This window comes from Diabrotica virgifera, chromosome 5 (genome assembly GCF_917563875.1).
Source record: "Diabrotica virgifera virgifera chromosome 5, PGI_DIABVI_V3a".
In the NCBI taxonomy this organism is placed as follows: Eukaryota; Metazoa; Arthropoda; class Insecta; order Coleoptera; family Chrysomelidae; genus Diabrotica; species Diabrotica virgifera.
The window spans coordinates 41,167,352-41,179,840 of NC_065447.1; the positions used below are offsets into that span (position 1 = coordinate 41,167,352).

The following is a 12,489-nucleotide window of genomic DNA, read 5'->3' on the forward strand; positions in this document are numbered from 1 at the left end:
TACCTATCTAGTCGACCGTGATGCACGTCCCCCGCACGCGCTGTTTCCGGCTCTTGTTATTAGCCCTGTAAAAGTTGACGGGGCAGGAGGGGTGATACGCGTTGATGTCGTTGCCTGATTTATTTCGGTCTTTTTCTTCAGTACCGTTTTACATGTTGTAGAAACTTTTGAGCATCATCTATGTCGTTTAGACTGTTGGGATTTTTTTATATTTTTATCGATTCTCTGATATTACGTTTTCTTTTGATTTTTATGTTAGCTAACATCGTCGTTTGGTTTAGATTTATTGTATCTCCTGTATTTGCAATATGTTGTGCAAGGGATGACGACCAAATAGTCAGAAATACATATTTACGGTTTTGTTTTTTTATTTTTCTTCTTGCGAGATATGCCAATATTGTTTACCTTAAAATATAATTTGTTTAAGAGCGAATGATTGTTACCGACAGTGTGGACAGTGGAGATTCTTGTCTTTGTTCTTCGCTGGAGCTGCATTTTTGGGAGCTCTACTTGTAAATATTATGGTAAGTAAAGTAGGTATGTATCGTCGCACCATTAGCAAAATCCTAAGCTTTGTGAGCTTATAAGGCCAATAACAAACAAGAAACAATTCAAAGTAAATACCTCTAAAATGACAATCGATTTATTCACAAATAGGAAGGTTCAGAAGCGAGAGATAACCATTGACATATTATTGACGTAGACTCGGCATACTCACCAAAAAAGCGTAACGCGGAAACAGCATGGAAACAGTCGATCGGTGATCTATCTATCTCTTTTAACCAAACGATCCAAAGTGACATGTCGCATGTGACTGACAAAGATGGCTAGACCACTCAATCCTATGTCGGCGTTACACCCCGATGCATTGAGTGGCATATACCTAGCCAAGCCTATCCTTAACATGGCTCTGGAGATAACTCGGAGAATTGACTCGATACCTACAAACCAAAATAATGGGAAGTGATAGAAGACATCGAAGTTCCACGAAGATTACTAACAGCAGTAAAGGCACTCTACAAGAATACTTAACAAGGTAGCTATCAAAACAGGCAATAGAGTATGCAGTCCATTTATGATGACAAAGGGACTGCTCCACATCCCCTACCCTATTCAAAATATTCCTGGAAAAAACCCAGAAACCATGGAAAAGCAGGTACGAATGAATGGGTATCCCAGTAAGGAACGAATATCTATATACTCTAAGTTTTGCTGACGACCAAATAGTGATTGCACAAGACGAAGATGACTTCAGTTTTATGATGAGAAAACTGGAACAGGAATATACAAATAATGGGATGGAAATAAACCTGTATATAGTTTAGCTCTCCTGGTATAGAAGGCCCATAGCTTGGTTTACTATTCCTTTCCACTTTCTCCTATTTGCTGCTTTATTTTTCCAATTTGTGATTTTCAGTTCTTCTATGTCTTTTTCGACATCTTTCTTCCATCTGGTTTTCGGTCTACCTTTCTTCTTCTTTCCTCCTATTCCTCCCGTTAGTATTTTTCTAGGAAGTCTCGTGTTTGGCATCCTTTGTATATGTCCCAACCATCTCTTTGATTTTATGATCCCTACTATGTTTACTTCACCATACATCCCCTCCAGTTCTACATTTGGTCTTCTTATCCACATTCCGTTCAATATCTTTCCGCCAAATATTTTTCTTAGGACTTTTCTTTCCCACACTTTAAGCATGACCTGCTCGGATTTGTTTATCGTCCATGTTTCACTGGCATACAATACTATAGGTCTTATCACTGTCTTGTATATTCTTATCTTAGCCCCTCTAGATATGTTCTTATTTCTTAATAAGTTGTTTAGAGAAAAGATACAACCATACCATACAAAGATTACCAGCCATAATTCTTGCTTGGATTTCTTCTTTTATATTTGTTCTCCTAGTAAATGTCGCTCCTAGATATTGGAATCTCTCTACTTCTTCGAATCCATATATTTTTGCCTCTGTGTTCATTGTCAGATATTGTCCTTGTTTGTATTCTCGTTCTGTCCATTCCATATATTTAGTCTTTTCTTCGTTTATGTATATCTCTTTCTTTCTTCCTATCGCGTCTAGTCTTTTTAGTATTTCTTTTAATTCTTGTTTACTTCTGGCTATCAGTACTATGTCATCAGCGAAAGCCAAGCATTGGTGTTTTCGTTGGTATACAAGTCCTGTCCTGTTAATTTCGGCTTCTCTGATGACCATTCCAAGAAGGATACTGAACAACAATGATGACAGTGGGTCTCCTTGTCGTACCCCTTCACCGACCCTAAACTTATCTGTTTCCTTTCCATTTATTTTAACCCTGTTCTCTGTTTCTCTGAGTGTAACTTTTACCATCTTTATTAGTTTTTCACTAATTCCAATTTCACATAGTGCTTTGTATATTTCTTTCCGTTTAACTCTGTCAAAAGCTTGTTTAAAGTCAATGAATAGACCATTGTAGATTTCCCATATTCGTAGCTTTCCGCTTGTATCTCACGCAGCAGGAAAATTTGATCCACCGTGCTGCGTCCTCTTCTGAATCCACATTGATATTCTCCTATGTCATTATTTATCTTTTGTGTTATCTTGTCTTTTTTTATTTACTGCAAGTATTTTATATGCAACGTTTAGTAAGGCTATTCCCCTGTAATTATGGCATAAACTTTTGTCGCATTTTTTGTGAATTGGACACATTGTGGCTTCAGTCCATTTTTTGGTATGTGTTCTTGTTCCCAAATTTCTTTTATCATCTTTTACAAATGCTTAATTAGTACTGGTCCTTCATATTTAAACATTTCAGCTGTTACTTCATCATTACCTGGGCTCTTGTTTTTCTTTAGTTTCTCTAGCTCTAGTTTCTTTAGTTTCTTTTATTTCTTTTTCATAAGGCGGTCTTTCCTGTATAACTTCTTGATAAATATTTTCATTTGGTTCTTATTCTTCTTTTGCATAATATTATGTTGTGGGAATTTCATTTAGAAGCTCCTCGAAGTATTCTCTCCATCTGTTCAGTATTTCTTCGTCGCTGACTAAATTCCTTCCATTTTTGTTTTGGTAGTGTACAGGTTTTCTTTGTAACCCCTGTTTCTCATTTTTTACTTCTTGATATAAGTTTCTGATTTCTCCATTTTTATAATTTCCTTATATGCATTTCAATTTATCTTTGTTGTACTTTCTTTTCTTTGCTCTTATAATTCTTTTAGTTCGTTTTCTTTGTTCGTTGTATTTTATCTCCATTTCTGGTGTTTTCACTTGCATTATTTTGGGTATTAACTTATTTTTTTCATCCAGTTCTATTTTACATTCTTCATCAAACCATTCTTTGACTCCATCTTTTATATTTCTATTACTGACTTGCGTTGCTTTGGTTATACATACTTTTATTTGCGTCCATTTTTTTCGATGTTTCCATTTTCTGCAATATTTTCCAGTTCTCTAGTGACTAGTCTTTCATATTTACTTTGTTCTTCTTCTTCTTGTATAGTAAATAAACCTCTTATAGAAAACTAAATACCTAACAACAGAGAATACAGAAATAAAACAACTGGAAATAGACGAAGGTAAACAAATCAGAGAAACAGACAAGTACAAGTATTTAGGTTTCATAATAACAAACAAAGGAACAATTAAACAAGATATCAAAAATAGACTCGGACGAACAAGAGACTGCATACGAAAATTTAACCCGGTGCTATGGGATAAGAACATCTGCATAAAAACAAAATAAGAGCAAGAGAGATGGAATTTCCAAGAAGAAGCTGCAGAGTAACAAGAAGAGACAGAATAAATAACAGAGATTAAGAGGAGAATGGGAGTGAACTCAGGACATAGAACCAGAGACTACATCAAACAGAAGAGATTAACCTGGTACGGACATAGGTTTGCGTTCAATGTCCTCTCTCAAAGATGCTTAGATATGAACCTGGATATTTATTCCTGTTTCATCGACTTCGAAAAAGCGTTCGACAGGGTCCGACATGAAAAACTAATAGAATTATTGAAAAACAGAGATATAGACAGACGAGATTTACGAATTATCATCAATCTGTATTGGAATCAAAAGGCCAATATAAAGATAGAAGAACAAGAATCCGAGAATATTGATATAAAGAGAGGAGTAAGACAGGGTTGTGTTCTGTCGCTGCTACTGTTTAACCTGTACAGTGAAACCATATTTCAGGAAGCGATAGCGGAGCTAAGTGATGGAATCTCTATAAACGGAAGAATAGTAAATTACATAAGATTCGCTGATGACACGGTTATAATGGCAGACACCCTAGAATCGCTACAAGAATTGCTAAATAGAATTAACGATTATTGCATTCGATACGGACTAAAAATAAACAAGGAAAAAACTAAATTTATGATTGCCTCAAAAACAGAACATGGAAATGAAAGGTTAATGACAGAGCAAACCCAAATAGAAAAAGTTAAGACATACAAATATCTGGGAACCTGGGTTGATGACAGAAATAACCAAAGCAAAGAAATTAAAGTCCGAATTGAAACTGCAAGGCAAGCATTTATAAAAATGAAAACACTGCTTACAAACAAAGACCTTCAGTTGCCTCTCAGATTGAGGGCTCTAAATTGCTACATATTTTCTATATTGCTATACGGAATGGAAGCTTGGACATTGAAGAGACAACACATAAGGAGAATAGAAGCGTTCGAAATGTGGTGTTACACAATAATATTGAAAATTCAGTGGGTTCAAAGGATTACCAATGTTGAAGTGCTACGACGTTTAAATAAGGAGTTAGAAATTATGAAAAGTATAAAAACTAGAAACTGGAATATTTGGGTCACATTACCAGAGGAGAAAATATGAGTTGCTGAGAATTATTATGCAAGGAAGGATCCAAGGAAGAAGAAGCATAGGAAGAAGACGCATCTCCTGGCTGAGGAACCTTAGAGAATGGTTTAACTGTAGTTCATTACAACTATTCAGAGCAGCAGCCAACAAAGTGACCATAGCCATTATGATATCCAACCTCCGATAGGAGAGGGAACTTTAAGAAGAAGAAGGACATATCAGAAGAATAGACCAAAATTGTTGGATAAACAGAATACTAGAGAGGAGCCTGATAGGAATAAGGAAAAGAGGCTGGCTACGAAGATCCTTCAGAGATGAAGTCGACGAAATAATTAAGAGAAGAAATCTACAAGAAGGTGACTGGCAAGACAGAAAGAGCTGGAGAGAACGGTTGAGTGAAGGAATACAGTGAAAACTGTGGAAATCTTTAGTATAATAGTATAATGTACAACAAGTGAGAAAAAAGACATATTTCTCAAGAGCGCTGAAGTTTGGTCGCAGGAAAGGCTTTTTTTAACTATTTAGAATGGGAAATAAGCCACAATATTATTAAAAAATGATTTTTATTAACGTTTCGACGCCCAAATCGGGTGCCGTTGTCAAAATACAAAATACTATTAATATAAACAAAAATGTTGTTGCTTAGTAAAAAAATTCTTCTAATAATTTATTTAATTTGACTCATTTATATCGGCAATTCAGATACATATGATACATTTTAAAGTAGAAGACTTTAAAATGATATTGCCAATATTTATGAGTTGCGTTCCTGGGACGACTTTACTGAAAGATAGTTCATTCGATTACATGAAATCAACCCCAACTCAAGAATATCCGTCACAAAAAAAAAATCATAGCATGTGATCTGTCTTTAAAAAGACAATTTGATTTAGGCGTCGAAACGTTAATAAAAATCATTTTTTAATAATATTGTGGCTTATTTCCCATTCTAAATTGTTAAAATTGTAAAAATGCCACAAGAAAATAGCTTCAGAACAACAGCAGGAAAGGCTATTTTCAAGAGCAGCTTTAACAATAACAAACCCAAGAAATCGGCTAGGCGTTGACTCTATGAGAAGTTTTAGCTGCCTTAATGCATGGCTTATCAGCTCCGATTTAAAAATATGCTAAATTTGTTATTTAAATAAAATCTAGTTTGCAATTTTATTTTAAACAGGGTTAGGTAGGTTATATCATTTATTATTATTTTTAGTTTACATTTTTGTAAATCCGTTTAGCAAAAAAAGTGTTCAATAATTTAAAATGTGTTATGTTAAAATAATTTTTTTTAACATCCCATTTATTTACAATCTGTAATAATGATTACAATAAGTAAATTGTTTAACAATTAAAAGAGACTTGCAGGAGATTTTCCAGTGACAATAACCTATGAAATTATAATTTTAGTACTTAACAAAATTATTTGTGACTAATAAATAAAACCCTATAAATAAAACTCTAATAAATAAAATATTTTTGAAAATTAAAAATTTAAAATCTTGTTCGTAGATCGCTTGGAGTGTGGCGCTTTAGTCTTCTGTTTACTTGGGGTCTCATTAGGTTCTTCGCTAGCCTGTTGGGGTGGTTTTGTATTCGGATGTCGTATTTTTGGGCGTAACTGGCAATTTCTTCTTTGACAGTCTTCATTAATTTGGAGATCACGATTGATGTGTTCATTGGGCATGTACCACGGTGCATTTGTGATAATGCGCAAGGTTTCGATTGGAATCTCTCCAGGATGTCGATATTGGATCTCGACGCAGATCCCCACAGTTGGATACCATAGCTCCATATTGGCTTAATCACTGCCTTGTATACTAAAATTTTATTGTACAAACTCAGTTGTGACCTTTTTCCTATCAGCCAGTACATTTTATTGAGTTTCAGACCCAACTGTTTTTTTTTCGTGAATACGTGTTTCTTCCACGTTAATCTGCGGTCCAAGTGCCTACCTAGGTAATTTACATCATCCTTTTGTTGTAGTACTTGATTATTTAATGAGACGGTTGGACACGTATCTTTTCGATTAGTGAACGTTATATGTACTGACTTGCTTTCGTTTACTTTAATTTGCCATGTTTGTAACCAGATATTTATTCTGTCGAGATTTGTGTGGAGCAGTTGCGAGGCGATGTACGGGTTTGAGTGAGCTGCAATGATTGCTGTGTCATCTGCATATGTGGCTGTGATGATGTTTTGGCTTGTAGGAAGATCTGCTGTGTAGAGTAGGTAGAGAACTGGTCCAAGGACACTACCCTGAGGTACTCCATCTTTGATTGGATATAAGTTAGTGCACTGAACTTTAACTTTTACAAGGAAATGGCGGTCGGAGAGATAGGACTTGAGGATTAGAAAGAAGTTGAGAGGAAGGACTTCTCTTATTTTGTATAGCAGGCCAGTATGCCAGACTTTATCAAAAGCCTGCGAGACATCCAAAAAGGCTGCAGAGCAGTATTGCTTCTCTTCTAAGGCTTTGTTTATGGAATTGCAGACTCGATGAATTTGCTCGGTGGTAGCATGTTGTTGTCTAAATCCAAACTTGTGGTTGGGTATTAGCTGCTTTTCCACGAGGATTTGCTGTAATCTGTCTAGTAAGAGCTTTTCAAAAACCTTTGACATCACTGAAAGTAGACTGATAGGTCTATAGGACTTAAGTTCTTCTACAGGCTTGCCTGGTTTGGGTGTTAAGATGATTTGTGCCACTTTCCACAAAAGGGGATAGTAACCAGTTCATAAGATTGCGTTAAAAATATTTGTCAAATATTGCACTCCTTTCTTGGGAAGTTCTTGTAAAATTCTTGCAGTGATTAAGTCGAACCCTGGGGACTTTTTCGGATTCATATCTGTTTGGAATTTGTTGAAAACTTGTTTGGCTGTGAATTTCTCCAACGATGCTTCTAGTTGGTATGGATATTCTAAATGCAATTGAATATTATCTTCTGCATCAGAGTTGTTGTTTTGGGTATGTGGTTGGAACACTTCCTCCAGGTATTTGGCAAAGACTGTGGCTTTTTCGTTGTTACTTTTAGCCCATCGTCGGTTACTGGCCCGGATAGGCGGATTAGAGAGTTGTGGTCTGTTAATCTTTCGTGTTGCCTTCCATAGCGAGTATTCGGAGGTTTCCGTGGCAGATAGATTTTGTAGATATCGTTTTATGTCGTTGTTTTTATTGTTGTTTAACAAAGTTTTTAGTCGCGCTGTAGCTTGGTTTAATCTATTTTTATCCTGAGGTGCGCGGGTTCTTTGCCATACTTTTCTTAGTCTTCTTTTTTCTGCGATTTTTTCTCTTATTTCGTTGGGTAAATCTTTGTGTATGATTGTTCTTGGTTGTGTAGGCGTTGACTGCCAGCCAGCTTCCTGAATTATCTTACTTAATTGAATTACTGCTTCGTCAATTTCGCCTTCCGATTTTAGTGGGATGTTTAGATCCAATCTCTCATCAAGGATAGCCCGGAATTTAATCCAATTGGTATATTTACTACTTAGATATGGTGGACGTTCTGTTTCGAGGATATTCGTGGATATCATGACCAAGACAGGAGAGTGGTCGGATGAAAGATCGAAACAAGATTGTGCTGTCTGGGATTCAAGTGGTATTCCTTTCGTCACACAGAAATCAACCAAATCTGGAATTTTGTTTGTGTCTGTGGGCCAATATGTGGGTTCGCCAGTAGATATGTATTTAAGGTTGTTGGTTTCCATTGCCATGTATAATTGCCTAGCTTTCAGGGTTATTAGCCTGGATCCCCAGTGAGTGTGTTTTGCGTTATAATCGCCGCCTGCTAGAAACCTGTTTCCAAGTGTGTTGAAGAATTCTTGGTATTGATTTTTGGCTATAGTATGTCGTGGTGGACTATATACTGCAGTTACTGTTAAGGGACCGTTCCAGTCTTCTATGCTAATACTTGTTGCTTGTATATAGTCTCTTTTAAACTTATTTAACTCGTGGTGTTTTATCGATGACTTAATTATGATTGCAGTTCCTCCATGTGCAGTGCCATCTGGATGTTTGGTGTTATATATTGCATGGTTGGGAATCCTCAGATAGCTTCTATTTGTAAAGTGTGTTTCAGATATTAACATTATGTCTATGTTGTGTATTAGTATTGTTACAACTTCTTTAAAATACTTTATTTAAACTCCAATACAATATTACAATACGTTAACAACTTGAACAAACTGACAACTTTTTATACTCAAAATCTCAAATACAACTGAACTATCAAATGTCAAACACAATGTTTATATAGTTTTCTGACATTCTAGACGTCACCAGACATTTCTGGGTTATTCCATGACATCCAGAACATTCTCGTACGTGACTACTTCTTCTTTCACGTCGAGAGACTCTTTCTATGTAGGAACAATCTACGGAACTGTCATAACACTGCTCCCTCCTTTATAGTTATTCGCCTCGAATAACTGGTCTATCAGGGTCTGGTTGAAGCCAACAGGGTGGATTAGTTCCATGATATGGGGCTAATCTCTCAATGTGAACTACCTTGGGTTTACTTCTCGCTGAAAACTGGATGCGGTAGACTAGATCATTTATTTTCTTTAAGACGGTGTACGGGCCTTCCCAGTTTCGTTGAAGTTTCGGACAAAGTCCTTTCTTGCGTGTGGGATTGTATAGCCATACTGGGTCACCCCTTTCGAAAATTGTCCCAGTAGCTTGCACATCGAACCTGGACTTGGCTTTATCACTTTGAAGCTTCAAACTTTTACGAGCAAATTCGTGGACTTTTTCCAGTTTTTCTCTTAAGCTTTCTAGGTACGTCAGGGATGAGGGTTCTTCTTCACAGGTAGGCAATTTTCCGAAAATAAGATCTTGAGGAAGCTTCATTTCTCTTCCGGTGATCATCATTGATGGAGAATAACCGGTTGCTTCATGTTCAGAACTTCTGTAGGCTAACAGGAATAGAGGTATTAGGGTATCCCAATCTTTTTGATTATCAGCAACAAACATTGAGAGGTATTGACAAATAGTTCTATTATGTCTTTCGATCATTCCGTCTGATTGTGGGTGGAGAGGCGTAGTTCGAGTTTTCTTAATACCCAAGATTTTCATTAGTTCTTGCCATAATTCGGATTCAAAATTTCGTCCCTGGTCAGAATGCAACTCTAAAGGAACTCCATGTCTTGACACGACGTGTGTTATGAATGCTTCCGCTACAGTCGTCGCTTCTTGATTAGGAAGAGGTGCAATTTCAGGCCATTTTGAAAAATAATCCATTGCAACCATTAAGTACTTGTTACCTCTCTCTGTCGTTGGAAGTGGACCGAGAATATCAACTGCAAGTCGTTCAAAAGGCTCTCCGGAAAGATATTGTGCCATTTTACCACGACTTCTTGTTCTAGGGCCTTTTCTACCGTTACACAAGTCGCATTTCTTACACCATTCTTCTACACCTCGGCGACAATTGATCCAATAAAATCTGTCTCGAATCCTGGCCAGTGTCCTTTTTACCCCAAAATGTCCTCCAGACAGGCTGCTATGAAGTTCTTGCAACACAATTTAATGTGTGATTTTGGCAGTACCACTTGTTGAACTATACGTACTCCATCGGTACTTTCCCACTTCCGATATAACAAACCATTCGAAAGATGCAAGGATTCCCATTGAGCCCAGTACGCCTTTATAGTTCGACTGTATTTAGATATTTCCTGCCAAAGAGGTCTTACTCCATTTTTAAGCCAATCTCGTATAACTCTTAAGTCGTTATCTTTCTTTTGACTCTTCTTAATGTTTTCCAGAGAAATCTGGTCATTATCTTCTTGCTGTTCAACTGTGGTCATCCGCAGACTAACTTCTTCGGTTACATTCTCTTTTTGTGCTAGCTGACGTTGGCTTTGAACTTGTAATTCATTTAATGCATTTTGGTATTCTTGAAATTGTTTATTTAACACATTCTTCTCTTTCATCAGTTTTTGACATTCGTTTTCCAGATTGGACTGTGTAGTTTTTGCATTATTTTGAATTACCTTACACTCTTCTTGCAATATTGTCACCTGTTCTCTTAATCTTTCTATTTTATTTTTACTAATCGCTAGTTGTTCCTTCAAATGGCTAACTTCAAATTCCAGTGTATTTTCTTCCTTTCTATGGTCAGTTGTAGGAAATCTGTTTCTTAGTGACCATCTACCATCATTTCTAGTGAGACTTTGCGACAGGCTTCTGGATGTCGAACTAGGCGACCTTCTGATCTCATTCTTGTATTCTTCTTTTTGTGCTTGGGATCGGCTTCTGCAATTGGATTTTAGATGTCCCATTCTTCCGCAGTTAAAACCTCTTCTGTTTTCATTTCGAGGTTTTTGTTGGATATTTTGTAGTAAGCTTAATATCTGGGATAAAACTAGTTGTTCATTATCTGTGGTAGTGACTTGCTTATTTTCTGTAAATCTTATTTCTTTTAATTGTGGAAGAGATCTAGAAATATTTTTCGCCGCTTCGTACTCCTGAGCTGAGATTAGTGCTTTATCTAGCGTTTTGTGGTATTGTAATCGCAGAGCCTGTTGCATTTCGATATCATGCAGTCCATCTATGAAAGCCTGTATACCGATTTGTTCCAGAAAATCTCCTGGTGCCTGAGGATATGCCAAATGTAATAATCTTTTAATATCGGCTTCAAATTCTTGCAGGCTCTCATTACGTTTTTGATATCGAACTTTCAGCTGACTTTGAAAAACCTGCTTCAGATGTTGCTGGCCATACCTTGTCTCTAAAGCTTGTACGAGAGAGGTATAATTGGGTGCATCCTGGGGAAGAAATTGCAAAACGGTCGCTGCCTGACCTCGAAGCGACACCACCAAGGAAGCTGCCATTTCGTTCTCATTCCAGCCATTTGCTTTAGCTGCAGCTTCAAATTGGAAACGATACGTTTCCCATGCTGTTTGGCCATCGAAGGTGGGTGGTTTCAAAATTTTGCTATTTCTGATTGTGCCTGATTCAAGAAGATTTAGGGGATGTGAAGATGAAGGGGCTGTTTCAGATTCGACATTCGTTACTGAAACAATACGAGATAAAGAAGCTTGGGTATTAATTTTTCGTTCTAACATAACTATTTGTCTTTCTAAACTAGATTTTAAATTATCTTGTTGTTGCTTTAAATCATTTTGTTGCTGTTCTAGTTTATTATCTAAATAGCTTTGTTTTTCTTCTAATGTGTCTATTCTACTATTAATTTGACTTACCTCTAATGTAAAACTTTCTTGAATTTGTGACAAACTATTTATTATTTCTACCTCTACTTGTCTACGCCTCTCCTCCTCTTCTTGCCTACGTTTCTCTTCATTTTCTTTCTCTGCTTGCCTATGTTTCTCCTCATTTTCTTTCTCTTCTTGCCTACGTTTCTCTTTTAACTCTTCCATTTTTAAAAACCATTCTGGTGGTCCGGATGTATCCATTTCTTTCTCGAGTTTAGTAGATCTTGTATTCACCATATACAAATTACTTAATGTCTTCTTATCCCACCGCTGTCGCCAATGTTACAACTTCTTTAAAATACTTTATTTAAACTCCAATACAATATTACAATACGTTAACAACTTGAACAAACTGACAACTTTTTATACTCAAAATCTCAAATACAACTGAACTATCAAATGTCAAACACAATGTTTATATAGTTTTCTGACGTTCTAGACGTCACCAGACATTTCTGGGTTATTCCATGACATCCAGAACAT

General features: G+C 36.5%; 1 protein-coding gene across 1 annotated transcript in view; it reads right to left on the reverse strand.

Moving 5' to 3' along the window:
• LOC126885352 (trichohyalin-like) overlaps positions 1-12,243 on the reverse strand; it is a 32,364-nt gene extending 20,121 nt beyond the window's left edge. The window contains exon 1 of the mRNA XM_050651909.1: positions 10,612-12,243. Coding sequence (XP_050507866.1) covers positions 10,612-12,243 — 1,632 coding nt within the window. The remainder of the gene's footprint in view (positions 1-10,611) is intronic.
• Between the last annotated feature and the right edge of the window lie 246 nt (positions 12,244-12,489).